General features: G+C 43.4%; 2 protein-coding genes across 3 annotated transcripts; both read left to right on the top strand.

Annotated features, from left to right (window-relative positions):
* Positions 1-24: 24 nt before the first annotated feature.
* Positions 25-1,869, top strand: LOC108163145 (uncharacterized ENTR1 family protein). The gene is made up of 2 exons (XM_017298258.2): positions 25-438; positions 504-1,869. Exons 1-2 carry the CDS (start codon positions 300-302, stop codon positions 1,448-1,450), a joined length of 1,086 nt encoding a protein of 361 aa, XP_017153747.1. The 5' UTR covers positions 25-299; the 3' UTR covers positions 1,451-1,869.
* A 2,372-nt stretch (positions 1,870-4,241) lies between these two features.
* LOC108162423 (THO complex subunit 2) lies at positions 4,242-13,003 on the top strand. 2 transcript variants are annotated; one of them, XM_017297150.2, is made up of 13 exons: positions 4,244-4,585; positions 4,735-4,903; positions 4,973-5,220; positions 5,291-5,424; positions 5,495-6,648; positions 7,006-7,743; positions 7,805-8,398; positions 8,471-9,179; positions 9,251-9,868; positions 10,142-10,185; positions 12,078-12,249; positions 12,309-12,346; positions 12,412-13,003. In XM_017297150.2, the coding sequence occupies exons 1-13, from the start codon at positions 4,383-4,385 to the stop codon at positions 12,547-12,549; spliced, it is 4,959 nt and encodes a 1,652-aa protein (XP_017152639.1). In that variant the 5' UTR covers positions 4,244-4,382; the 3' UTR covers positions 12,550-13,003. The 2 variants fall into 2 exon arrangements, with proteins under 2 accessions (XP_033249449.1, XP_017152639.1); XM_033393558.1 differs by lacking the exons at positions 8,471-9,179; positions 9,251-9,868; positions 10,142-10,185; ... (1 more) ...; positions 12,309-12,346; positions 12,412-13,003 and adding an exon at positions 9,949-10,105 and having other exon boundaries at positions 4,242-4,585.
* Positions 13,004-13,884: the final 881 nt, after the last annotated feature.

Raw genomic sequence — 13,884 nt, 5'->3', positions numbered from 1 at the left:
TGACATCAGAGTTGCCAGCTGTTGTACAGAAAAAGAGAAGTGCGATGTGGGCAGAAAAATGCAGAATCTCTTGCTAAATTCCAATCGAAATTTCGATTTTAACAAGAAAATCGCCCAACTAAATTAATCTGAGTGTTGGCACAAAGTGCTGTACATACGTGCGCATTTGCTGTTGTTGTTGCTGTGCTGTTGGTTTATTGCAAGTCGTCGCTGGGCTTGGCAACGCATTTGTTTACACGCCACGAACTTTTTTCGTTCCGCGAGAGGTGTTTTTTAGCAAAGCCAAGCTGTATATTCCAATGAAGAAGGACGTACTTCGCCTCATTGCGGAGGTACGGCCGCGGCGTGCACTGTGGGATACAAACATCGCCCTTGCCAGCCGCAAGGACGAATGGACCTCGCAGTGGCTGGATGTATCTGAAATTTTGCAGCTAGACGGTAAGTGATGGTGCTCGTCACATTTGATATTAGTACCCATGCCTTGCATTCTTGTCTCCCTGCAGTTACGGCATGCAAGAAGCGCTTCAAAGGACTGAGGGACAGCTACCGCTCCGAGATCCGAAAGATACAGCAGGGTCGCATCCAAATGTCCAACTGGACATACTTTCACCCCTTGGAGTTCCTGCGCTGCATATTCGATCCCACCGGCCTCGTGGGATTCGCTCCAGAGCATTTCGAGTTCGATTTTGAGTCGGCAGATAGCTCCAACGACTATGATCAGACGCAGCTGGATGACTTTATCATCGATCTGGACAATGATGATTCGGTGGACTTTGAGATAATGGGCGACATATTCAAGCGTGACTCGCCCGAGCAGCAGGACTCGAGCTCCGATATGTCGCTGATGAAGCGGACGGACTTTGAGTCCGGTGCGTCTTTTATGAGCTGCCTAGACATGGAACTGTACAAGCCGCCGCCAACGAAGCGCTGTTGTCAGCGAAAGAGTTCGCCTTCCTATGAAGACCCCATAACGAATGGGGGCCATTGCCACAACAACAACAACAACAACAACAACAACAAAAACAACAACAACAATAGTCAAATGAAAAAAACAAATGTTGTGGACACAACGCCAGCGGCCAGCAGTCAGTCAAGGAACAAGGAACTAGTCCAAGCCAAGGACGATGCTGACTATAATTTTCTGCTTAGCCTTATGCCGCACATGAAGTCCCTCTCGGACATGGGCAATCTCAAATTTCGCATGGAAGTCAGCCGCATTCTGGTGGAACTAAAAAAGGAAGAGACTACGCCTGTACGCCCCGATCCGCCCCCCAGGCCGCAATACTCGCCTGCAGCCATGCCAAAGCTAACGCCAGCTCCAGTCACGCAGCGATCATCTCAGCACCAGCTGCAGTCGGCTCCAGAAAAATTTCTAAGCTACCTGAACGGCTATGTAGACAGTTCGATGGTCGAGTGCGATGTTAAGATAGAAAACGAACCTTTGCTTTAAGGTTCATAGACGTGTAATTTTAGTCTTTATTACACGCATGCGTTTCTCATAAGCCGGTGAGCTGAAAAGAAAATATAATTTTACATAGAGCATAGACAAAATGCGCTTGATTGAAATTTAATTTACTATTTTTACATTCATATTGTATAAATAAGACTCGCGTGAACATTTCTACATCGATTCATACTATAGAACTTTACTACACACACATTCTTGTAATTATTATGCCCTTATTTTTTACAAAATATAATGGTTGCAGATAGATAATGCCCCAACAAAATCGTGTTTTTCGATACGGGATCCTACTACCATCTATCACATCCAGCACAATGGGTGTACTTAATTCTGATAAATTCGATGTAAAAAGTTAAGTAATAAAATCATTTGAGAATTTTTAGTAATATCTAACAAGCACTTCATATCAACATTCATCAATTAATATGGGGTAATAATAAATGTGTAATAATAAACATGCGGAACGTTTTTGTCGAGGCACATGGGTCTCGACATTAAGATGCTCCTCGGTAATTAAGTTATACATATGGACAAGTATCTTAATGAAAAAAGTAAAACACGCTAAACAAAGGCGTGTGGACAGGACAGGTAGGGGGTGGTGCTGCGCTCTCTTTGAGTGCATGAAAAGCCACCCTCTATTGCATAGCATGGAAAAAATTCGGCAAAAAATTAAAAACTCGCCAAATCGTATTATTTATTAGGTTATCTTTATTATTTTGTTATTTAGTGTAGTGGAATATGATCATAATTGACAATATCAATTAAAAAGTTCCATCAACAAAAAGGAAAAAAACAGTGTGGCGAAAAAATAAGAGTTTAAATCGTGCTGCAGGGTCACACTGGAAGAGAAAGACAGTGAAAACACGTGTAAAAACAGCTGTGACGAGCCACGCTTTATGGAATGGGATCGGACACGCATCGACGAAAATTCGATAAAAAAGTAAACTGCAGGGACAGAAGTTTGATCATTTTTAAAAACACGCTGTTCTGAAATGCCGCTTACAAAAACTGCAAAATTTGCAAATTTTGTGTACCTATGACTCACAGAGTGTAGGGGTATATTAGATTTAGGTAAATGTATAAAACACGTACGAAGTGCTTCCGCCGATCGCAGCGATCGACACGCATACTTTCACATGTTTGTAGTGCGTTTGTTAGCGCAATAGGCAAAATTAAACATTCAGGCAGGCTCCGGGTTTCAGTTTCGCAAAAATGTTCGTATTTACTTTTGAAAACGAAAAAAATTGGTGCTCCCGTTTTTATAAAACGAAAGATTCTTTCGCTTTCAAAAAGGAAATTAAAAGTCAACGGAAAAAAAACTACGTTTTCGTGCTAACTGCTGAGGCAGCTCGATTCGGTTACGTGGCTAAGAATACATTTTTGCGCATAACAGTGGAAGCGCTCAGATTTTGCCCATAACGTTCCATTACCAATTTAATTTTCCAAATATTGCTGTTACTGTTAGGAAGTTTTGATTTTCTTAAATCGCGCGTTTTCTGCCGTCGTTTTCAAGCAATTGAAAAAACAAAAGACCTTTTTGACATGCTGTATTTTTAGGAAACAACCAGGCCTACTGTTTGAGAAAATCAAAAATATCCATGAAAATAATGTGTGAAATCGGGAGCACCTGAAAACGAAAACGGAACGTTTTGTCTGAAAACGCAAAGCCTGCCCGATTATCTACCAGGTTGCAACATTTGGCTCAGATCGCATCAATAATAGTCAGAATGAAACGATTCCACGTGGCTGGTGTCGATATGTTTCACTTTCGCATCGATTCTGACACACAAAACCAGCTGCCTTGGTTGCTTGGTAAATAAACAGCATCATAAAAATGCGTTTTTTTTCAATTGCTTGTTTTGTAGCAAAACGACTTTAGAAAGTGCGTGAATTAAGAAGACCAAGACATATTCGATACGACACTTCTGTATTTAACATGTCTGACAAGCTGTGAGTAAGAGCATGTAACAGAAAATTAAATTGCTAATGGTCAAACAATTTATTGGTTGCATAATTGGCTGCAGATGCTCCGTTACGAGAACAGTATGTGCTGTTATGTGCAAAAATGTATTTCTTGCCAACGTTCCAACGTTCCGGTAATCAAATCGGACTGGATCAGCTGTTTTTACCAAAACGAAAATGCCCTCACCAATTATTTTTGGACCAAATTTTGGGTTGTGTTGAGAAAAAATTATTATAAACAGAAGGAAGCTAAATTTCCTGGTAATGGTGTAAAATTTATGTTAGTGCAATTAAGATTCGTTTTGTTGTATGAAAAGCCGTTTGCTGTTCATTTCGTTTTGAAAACGAAGAAATCTTGCGGAATGTGAAAACGGGAGCACCAATTTATGTATGGTAATTCAAAAGTAAATCGAAAAACTTTTGTGAAAGTGAAAACCGGAGCCTGGCTGTATAACATATTCAGCGTTTTTTCCCATCTGTCTTGACAAATTCGAGCAAAGTTGAGAGAGATGCGCGGTTTGTTTTGCTTTCCTACTACAATCCCCCTCATCGGCAACTGATTCCCGTGTATTAGCATTTCATTTTGTATACAAAATTTACTGACCTATTAAATTTTTCGCTTGAAGCCGAACAGCCCCGTCGAGAACCAAATTTTGTATATATTAAAAAAATTAACACGAAATACTGAAAATTAAGTTTTCCGTAAACCCGAAGTTCATAGCGGCCCTCAAAACTGGAATATTGGGCTTACTGATGTTCCATTTCCAGAACATCCCAATCCAAATGAAACATAGTATGCGACAAACATATCTATCGTTATCGATATCAAACACACATCACTAGCGAAGGCAAATGAAAAGTGTGAAAATTTATTAAAAAAATCAAAAATACAACGAAAAATTGTTTAAAAAGCATTGAGCAGCATATTGACTGCGTGTAACATAAAACAGTTTTAATGCGGCGCTTGAAGAAATTGTCGAAGAGTCACAGCGTGACGGTTACACCGGGGAGCGATGGCAGCAGTGCGACAACGGCAATGGAGACGGCGACGGTAGCGGCTGCATCGACGGCGTCCGACACAAATGGAGGGTCCGGCGCAGGCAGTGTCCTGAATCCAGATATATTTAAGCATTTCGACAAGGCCGGCAGAAGTGAATTGTACGTGTTTAATGCCTTCTACCACAACGATAGATAGATAGATACAAACAAACAGCCAAGCAGGCACCACACGTAATCCGCGCGCGCGTCGTATGCTGATGTAGTCTTCCCCGTTTACTGTAGCCTGCATATTGAACATTTCGTTTTAGTTTGAAATACCTCAAACAACAGCTGCAAGAAAGTGCCGACAGTCCCGTATACGATCAGAATGGAGTCTTCAGGCAGGGCGTCTCGAATGCCATATACGAGCTGCTCTGGCAAGCATTGCGCTTCACCCACAAGAAGGATCTTATCCTTCATCTGCTCACAGAAGTTGTGGTAAGCTTATTAGCTTCGATCGATCTGTAAAACGATCTTCTATTAATATAAACCATATATATATTCCAGGCCATACATAAGGATTTCCCTAGTCTCATTGTGGATGTGGTCAATATTTTGGACAGCGAGACTTCCCTTATGACAGAGGGCCTGCAAGAGGAGCGTCATGGTTTTGTGCAGCTCGTCAAGGATATGGACAAGGTGGTGCCAGAGAGTTTGCTCAAAGAGCGCCTGGAGATTGATACGCTGCAGGAGGTGGGGATTGTGAAGAACAAGGGTTTCTACTCCAAGTTCATCAAGGTCAAAACCAAGTTGTAGTAAGTAGTAACAAAAATATGAGTTTCTTTGGGAAAAATGTACTATCCAATATATTTATTTTTGCTACAGCTACAAGCAGCGACGCTTTAATCTATTCCGCGAGGAAAGCGAAGGCTTTGCCAAGCTGATAACCGAGCTGAATCAGGACTTTGAGGAGAGCACCACTCCCGAGAGCATTATGGACATTATAAAATCGCTGATAGGTAGGATTGAACATACATTGATCTATATATATATATATAGATTGTACTAAAACGCTAATCCCCTGCAAAGGTTGCTTCAATCTGGATCCCAACCGCGTGCTGGATATCATAATTGAATCGTTTGAAACCCGCCCGGATCGTTGGCAATTGTTTATACCCTTGCTGCGCAGCTATATGCCCACGGGTGCCATTATTTGTGAAGTACTCGGCTACAAGTTCTGCCATTTTAAGGACTCTCGTACGCCCCGATCTCTGTACCATGTGTGCGCGCTGCTGTTGAAGCACGAGGTGATTGAACTGAACGATGTGTACGTCTGGTTGACCCCCAATGATGGCAGCATCAAGGCCAACTGGGTGCAAGAGCTGTCGGATGCCCGAGAAATGGTGCGAAAACTGAATCTGATCTCCACCAACAAAAAGGAAGACGACAAAGAGCCACCACCACCGCCGCCAACCGTTAAGCGGTTTGATGAGGAAAAGTACAATCTTAATCAAAAGTTTGGTCTCTGCGAGGCTCTGCTCAAGGTGGGGGACTGGGAGAATGCCCACAGAATCATACAAAAACTGCCGGAACAATCGGTGGTCATACAAGAGCCCATTGCCCGTGCCATTGTCGAACTGATTCATTTGTCCGTGGAGCATATATACTACAAGAAATGCTTCAAAGCCCCCGCCGGACGCAAACAGAGTCGCAATCGTTTGTACGATGATGCCAAGCTGGTGGCCAAGATGCAGGCCCGTGAATTTGTTGATCTGCGGAAGTATACATGGCCGATGGCTAATGTTTTGGGCCCGGCGATGCACTGTGACACGGTGCTAATGTACAAACTGATACGGATTATGAGCAAGCTAATTGTGGAGATGGGTGTCGACAGCATGAATGGCCCGCCGCCTAATTCAGAGGCGGAGAAGCATTACTACGACATAATGACCTGCATGGATTCGTGCATACTGCCATCGCTGCTGTATTTGGACAATAATTGTTCCATGTCCGAGGAGATTTGGGCTGTGCTCAAGTATTTCCCGTATCATTTTCGATACAGTTTGTATGCCCGATGGAAAAACGATAGCTACCAGCTGCATCCGAATCTGATACGACGCAGTGGCTTGGCCATGCGCGACATCAAGGGGCTGATGAAGCGTGTCAGCAAGGAAAATGTAAAGCAATTGGGTCGACTGGTGGGCAAGTACTGTCACTGTGCTCCTGGACTGATGTTTGATTATGTAAGTACAACAAGAAATTCCATTTAATTGATGGTACGCGGGGTACCTCTGAGTCGGTCCAAAAAATCAAGTAACAAAATGCACAGAAAAACCCCTTCGCAATCTCGAATGCCCAATAATATAATAACAAATTCTAAACCTTGGGAAATGGTTCGAAGTATTGTTCTCGGTCTCCAGCATCCATTTTCTGCAACGTATATTGTTTTTGGTTTCCTTGGACCGAAACTCAATTCTTCTGCGGCGCGCATCACGAAAAACCCATAGAAGAGCTTTTCGTGCCTCGTGCAACATCGTAAAGAGTTAATGAGTCTATCTTTAAAATTTATGTCGTTTTAAACCCTTTTTTTTGCTGAATAGATACTCCTGCAAATCCAGATGTACGACAACCTTATCGCACCTGTCTGTGACATGTTGAAGTTCCTGACATCTCTGTCCTTTGATTGCCTGGGCTATTGCATCATTGAATCGCTGACTCTGACGGGTCGTGGCAGGTTCAAAGACGACGGCACTTCGCTTTCCCTGTGGCTGCAAAGTCTGGCCTCCTTTTGTGGGACCATCTACAAAAAATACAGCATCGAATTGAGCGGCCTGCTGCAGTATGTGGCCAATCAATTGAAGTCACAGAAGAGCCTGGATCTTCTAATACTACGCGAGATTGTGCACAAGATGGCTGGCGTGGAGTCGTGCGAGGAGATGACCAACGAACAGCTGCAGGCTTTGTGCGGGGGCGAACAGCTGCGCGGCGAGGCGGGCTATTTCAGTCAAGTGAGGAACACTAAGAAGTCATCGAATCGGCTGAAGGAGGCCCTGGCCAACAATGATCTGGCTGTGGCCATTTGTCTGCTGATGGCCCAGCAGAAGCATTGTGTGATCTATCGTGAAACGGCGGCGCATAGTCATCTGAAGCTGGTGGGGAATCTTTATGATCAGTGCCAGGACACGCTAGTGCAATTTGGCACCTTTTTGGGTTCCACCTATTCGGTGGATGAGTATGTGGAGCGACTGCCATCGATCATAACGATGCTAAGGGAGTATCACATCAATACGGATGTGGCATTCTTTCTGGCGAGGCCCATGTTTACACATCAGATTAATGTAAGCTGAGGAACTGGATCTTTTGAGCACGGATCTAATCTTTTCTCTCTGTTTTCCTTAGCAAAAGTACGATCAATTGCGTAAATCCGATCCGAATGCCAAAAAACTGACCACCACACAGAGAATGCAAAAGTATCTGGACGCCACACAACTCATCATGAACCCCATTGTGGAGTCTGTGCGTCCGCTGCATAGTGCCAAAGTGTGGGAGGACATAAGTCCGCAGTTTTTGGTGACCTTCTGGAGCCTCAGCATGTACGATCTGCATGTCCCCAACGATAGCTACCAGCGTGAGATTGGAAAACTCAAGCAATTGGCCCATCAGGCGGCCGAGGGCAAGGACTCCAACCAGTCCAAGAACAAAAAAGAACAAGAGCGATACATTGCTTTGATGGAGAAGCTAAATGATGAGCGGAAGAAGCAACACGAGCATGTGGACAAGATACAGCAGCGTCTGCAAGAGCAGAGGGACAGCTGGTTCCTGCTGCGTTCGGCCAAGTCCGCCAAGAACGATACCATTACGCAGTTCCTGCAATTGTGCCTGTTTCCGCGCTGCACTTTCACTGCCCTGGATGCGCTCTATTGCGCAAAGTTTGTCCATACCATCCACAATCTAAAGACGGCTAATTTTTCCACCCTGCTGTGCTACGATCGGGTAAGCTCTAAAAGCTCTAGCTCTGCTAGAAGCTGGATTCAGCTCTGATTTCCTCTTTGTTATTTTGGGTAGATCTTCTGTGACATTACCTACTCGGTGACCTCTTGCACGGAGGGCGAGGCGACACGCTATGGCCGCTTTCTGTGCGCCATGCTGGAGACTGTGATGCGCTGGCATGCCGATCAGGCCGTTTTTAACAAGGAGTGTGCCAATTATCCCGGCTTTGTGACCAAATTTCGTGTCAGCAATCAGTTCTCAGAGGCCAACGATCACGTGGGCTACGAAAACTATCGACATGTGTGCCACAAGTGGCACTATAAGATCACCAAGGCCATTGTTTTCTGTCTAGACTCGAAGGACTTTATGCAGATACGGAATGCACTGATCATTCTCATGCGTATACTTCCACACTATCCCGTACTGGCCAAGCTGGCGCAGATCATTGAACGGAAGGTGGACAAAGTGCGCGAAGAGGAGAAGACCAAACGCCCAGATCTGTATGTCATAGCCTCCAGCTATATTGGCAAACTGAAGCTGAAGACACCGAGCATGTTCAAGGAGAGTGACTTTCATCAGTTGCCTGAGCGGTTGCCCACTAAAGATTCGCAGGAGCCGGAAGCCCCAGGCACTGGTAGTGGGCCCAGCATCAAAGTGTTGGCCTCGGATAAGGTGGCAACACAAGGTCTTACCTCATCAACGGCCACCAAGTCGGGGGGCAGTGCTACGTCCTTCTACAACAGCGAACAAAATGCAACCGGTAAAGAACGAGATGTAAAGTCATGTAAGCATTTTGTCAGGGATTTTCAAAAGCAAGAAAATTTAACAATCGTTATTGTTTCTCCCGCGCTGCAGCTCTCAGCATGCGCCACGACTCGAAACCCACCGATCCCCGGGTGCCACCATCATCCACCGCCAACTCAGCGCCGTCCGAACGGGAGAGCAAGCAAAGAGATCTGCCTGGAGCTAGAGAGTCACACTCCCGCCTCACGAAGGATGAGCTGCATCTGCACCAGGAGCAGCAGTTCCAGTCTGGCAGCATCAATGCCAGCAATGGCAGCAGCCAAAACGATCGTCACAGCCGTGAAGTGGATCGTGAACGGGAGCACGAGCAGAGGCACAGCAGCCTCACCAGCAGCCATCGCAGCTCCCGAGAGACCAACAATCGCCCCAAGGAGCGTACCGAAGCGGAGCTGAATCAGCGTGTCCGAGAGCGTGCCCAACGCCAGGAAGAACTGGAGGCGGCAGCAGCCCAACGTAATCAGAAGCGAGAGAAGACATCGCGACGTGAGGAGCGGAATCGACACGAGGGTCTGAAAACAGTGGATCTGGTGGCCAGCAACTCAACTGAGCATCGACAGTTTGACGAGTACGAGGGCCGCCATCGGGATCGTGATTTGAGCTCTGTTTCGAACGAGAGCAATGGTTCCATGCAACACAGACGCAGCCTTGAGGCTATTGAATACGAAAAAGGTAAGTGGAATCAAATATGTTGCCTAAGGACCCGAAAACTCTTCTATGGCGGGGTTTTTCGTGATGACCCGATGAAGGAGAAGAGCGCGTGTGGTTGGTTCATCTGTTCGTCAGTCCAAGAATCCATAAACAACAGAAAATACTTACTTTTCGGTCCAAAAAATCGAACAATCAAATACCCAGAGAATACCGATTGTACCGTCTTTGGTAGAACATATAGAATATAAAGTTTACAACGATTTTTCAATATGCTTCCCTTGCTTTCCCTTGCAGATTCAAAGCGTCGCAAATTGGAATCATCGTCGAGCAGTTCAAAGGTTAGTACCATATGGTTGCAGACATAAGTACGCTAAGACAAAAAAAAAAATACAACAACAATCTGCGATGGCGATCAAAATCTGGAGCAGACTGCGCGCGAGACTTCTTTGGGGGGTAGGCCCGCCAACCACCAACCAACCAAAAACATCAAAACTCCCTTTCGAACACTCCCCAATCTCGCAGCAGTTGCGGAACACAATCTACTACTTCAAAACTTCAATCGATACACAAAAAGCAGAAAGCCCCCAACCCAAACATAAATTTTAAAAATAAAATAAAAAACACATCCATCTGGACTCTCAAGTTGATATATACTGATTAAGCAAGAGCATGATTGAATTTCATTGAATGAAATTTTTGTATTTTTGATAGTGTATTTTATTGTATTGTATAGTTGTTAAATAGTTCTAGTAGTTTTAAAATTAATCTGTAAATCGATGGAAGTTTTCAACTGCAATACAACGTCGCCGCGCCTGTCATGACACACGATGACGATGACAATTGGGACCAGACCACAACATCTAAGACCTGAAGAGCTGCAACGCTAAGAAGAAAAAAGATAGGAAAGAAATTTTTTACTGCACCAAATCAAATCAAAACAAACAAACAAAAAAAAAAACATAAAAAAACCAACGAAATCATCAGAAACGAAAGCTACAACGAACAAAACCAACTAATCGTAATCCAAGCCACAAGTAAAAGAGAAGAAGTCTTCAATCAAGAGAGCATCATCGAGCATTTATATCCACCGTCTTCAAAAAAGTAAAACATTCAAAGATTGGTTTAAAGGATTGCGAAAAAATTAAAATCGAATCTGGCGTTGTTCACGATACAACTTCTAAAAAATATTCTACAAAACCACCGAAGAAGGCAACATCTACTTACAAAAATTGAGCCAAAAATTACTACTCCATTTAGTTGGAGAAATTCAAAATTTACAACTTCAATCATTCCATAAAACGTATAAATTCGGCGATCACAAATGTTGAAGAAACAACACAAAGTTCTCAACATGGAGGAGAGGAGTACGAGTAGAAGGCAAAGAAGAAGGAAAGCGGAGACGATAATCAATTGGATTGTCTCCAATTTATTAACTGGATCCACACCATTAAGGAACAACTGGAGTCTCGCAAATGGACTTCTGATTCTGGAGCAAGTGCATTCTATAACAAATTTCAAGCCAAGTACACCTGGACTTCATCTACTTAGAGTGTCTTAGTAGCATCTATTGCCTCTATCTCTTCGTGAACCCAGAGGGTCGTAGCATCCGTCAACTTTCTCTTCGGGGATCCAGCGGCTTGGAGCATCTGTCATCTCATTTTGTGGATCCAGAGAGTCATAGACGACTCTATCGGCTCTCTCTTCGGTGAAACATAGGGTCGTAACATCTGTCCGACTCTCTTCGTGGATGCAGAGGCTGTAGCTTCCGTCAACTCTTTTTCTGGATGCAGAGGATCATATCCATCTTTCGACTCACTTTGTGGGAACCACGTTGCCAATCTTCTTGACCCATTTGGTTGTAAAAACGATGGAAACGAACCTCTCTTCATCCTTGGGGACACGTGATTCGGCCTTACATTGCTATTGCCCAGACTCTGCTAGCCTGTACGCGATATCTGTACCTACTGTACCTGTGGGTACTGCACCTGAATGAAGTTTAGTTGTTAATTCCGTGCCACGGGTAAGTGATGAACGCGAGATGATGAGGGCGGCGGACAATACTTGTACACCCATGTATATATAACCACACCAATCGTAGGGACTCCAAATCAGACCAAAACACAACCTACACACACACAAGGGGGACACACACACATAATTAGTTACACACACACGCATATATCGTGGATGCTATGGATGCCTATTCTTATTAATCCTATGGCCATTACAGAAGGTTGAGGAGCTCGTCGACAGCGTGAAGAAGGCGCGTCTCAAAACCAAAGAGCGCAACAAGGACAAGCTGTCCGATGAGGAACGGGATGCGCGCAAGGATCGCAAACTGGGACGCAAGCGGGACCGCGCCGAGGAGTCCAACAATGTCGAGCACAAGCGACGGCGCGAAGGTAAGGACTATACCCAAGCAAGGTTTCAAGACATTCAATTTTTAATTAACGTTTTTTAGCACAAAACGGCGATGATGATCTGCGTGAGCGAAACAGAGTGAGTTGTTTCGAGGCAGTCCCTGAACGTTGGATTTACTTATGTTTCCTTGTTTTGTCTTTCAGGATAAATCCCCACGAGAGCGTTCACATGAGAAGTTTGACAGAGAACGAGGTGGTGGAGCTGCGGGCGGCAGTAGTTCGCGAGGCGACGATCGACAGTACTCTATCAAAACAACACGCTCCTCCAGGGTCAACTACTAATCAACCCTATCCTGGGATCGATCGTATCATTTTCTCTGATGCATTTTGTAACATTTCTAAAACGAATTCTGAATTGTCTGTTCAACCAACAATAACACCAACACCCAATGCGACTCTTATTTTAAAAAGACTTAAAATTGTCTTAGGTACCTTCCTAAAAGAAAATCCAATCAATTATACTGTACAAAAATATCTAGAAAGAAACCTTTTATTTAATACGATCTGGGATATCAGAATACAAAGAAAAGCTTCCTCTTTTGGTTTTACTAAGATTAATTGTTGGAATTTCATAAGATATTCCCAGAACTTAGGCAAGCCATTTTGAAGTGGTCTAACATCAGACAATGAATCGTTTTTATTCGAATAAGATGTTCACTAAATATTAATGTAGTTTTAACCATTCATTCATGCACACTGCCAGAATACACTAAAATATAGTACATTTCAAATAGTATCTACAAAATCTGCCATAGCCAGAACTTTTGCATCCTCCACAATAGCCTCCTGTGGTATCTTGCCCCAAGGCAATATTTCATTGAAGATATTCATCGTTTTCTGGAAAATTGCATGATTTATTATTCAATTTTCATTTATATTTTGTTGCTTAAATTTTGTTTAGCTTTGTTTTTGCGAAGTTTGTTGAAGATGTTAATGCTCCGATCGATACGGTTCCTTCTCAGGCATTGTACAGGCGGGTAAAGCTGTACGTGTGTATACTGTACAGTTGAATAATTCACGGCCAAAACCGAACCAGTTCTTTTTGAATATTTTTTGGGATATCACATCCAGTCTGCACACAAAATTTGTTTGCTCTAGCACTTATAGTCTTTGAGAACTGGGCATCAAACAAGACGGACGAAGGGACGAACAATAGCTACATATATCGACTCAGCTATTGATGCTGTTCTACAATTAATCTCACCCCTTAATTGAGTCGAAAATCAGATAGTTCTTCTCAGAATAATATTACGTTAAAGCTTTAGGTAAACTCTTCAGGCATCCATAGATGAGACTTGTTCTTAAATTTCTTAAACAACTTTCATATACATATATTAAGAGTCCATTGCAAGTCCCAAAAATAGTAGAGAGATGTAGATTTATAAAGTGTACATGGATCCTTTAGATTCTTCAGCAAAAACTCATTAAATTTCCTTTGTTTTCGAATCAAATTTTATTAAATTTAAATTATTTTTTACATTTAACAGTTTTGAGTTTTGATCTCATTTTTAAAACACGCATATCCGATTTCTAAACAAAAGCTTTCCTCTATATTTTGTTGTTAATCAACTCCAAGACCTTTTTGGTTTTCATTCCACTATCAATATTTCCTTTGCT

This window comes from Drosophila miranda, chromosome 4, assembly GCF_003369915.1.
Source record: "Drosophila miranda strain MSH22 chromosome 4, D.miranda_PacBio2.1, whole genome shotgun sequence".
Taxonomy (NCBI): Eukaryota; Metazoa; Arthropoda; class Insecta; order Diptera; family Drosophilidae; genus Drosophila; species Drosophila miranda.
This window is presented reverse-complemented; position numbering and strand designations above follow the sequence as displayed.

Coding starts and splice junctions, on each gene's coding strand:
- LOC108163145 (XM_017298258.2), top strand. CDS start 300: ATGAAGAAGGACGTACTTCGCCTCATTGCGGAGGTACGGCCGCGGCGT. Junction 439..503: donor TGAAATTTTGCAGCTAGACG/GTAAGTGATGGT, acceptor GTCTCCCTGCAG/TTACGGCATGCAAGAAGCGC.
- LOC108162423 (XM_017297150.2), top strand. CDS start 4,383: ATGCGGCGCTTGAAGAAATTGTCGAAGAGTCACAGCGTGACGGTTACA. Junction 5,221..5,290: donor AAGGTCAAAACCAAGTTGTA/GTAAGTAGTAAC, acceptor TTTTTGCTACAG/CTACAAGCAGCGACGCTTTA. Junction 9,869..10,141: donor GGCTATTGAATACGAAAAAG/GTAAGTGGAATC, acceptor TTTCCCTTGCAG/ATTCAAAGCGTCGCAAATTG.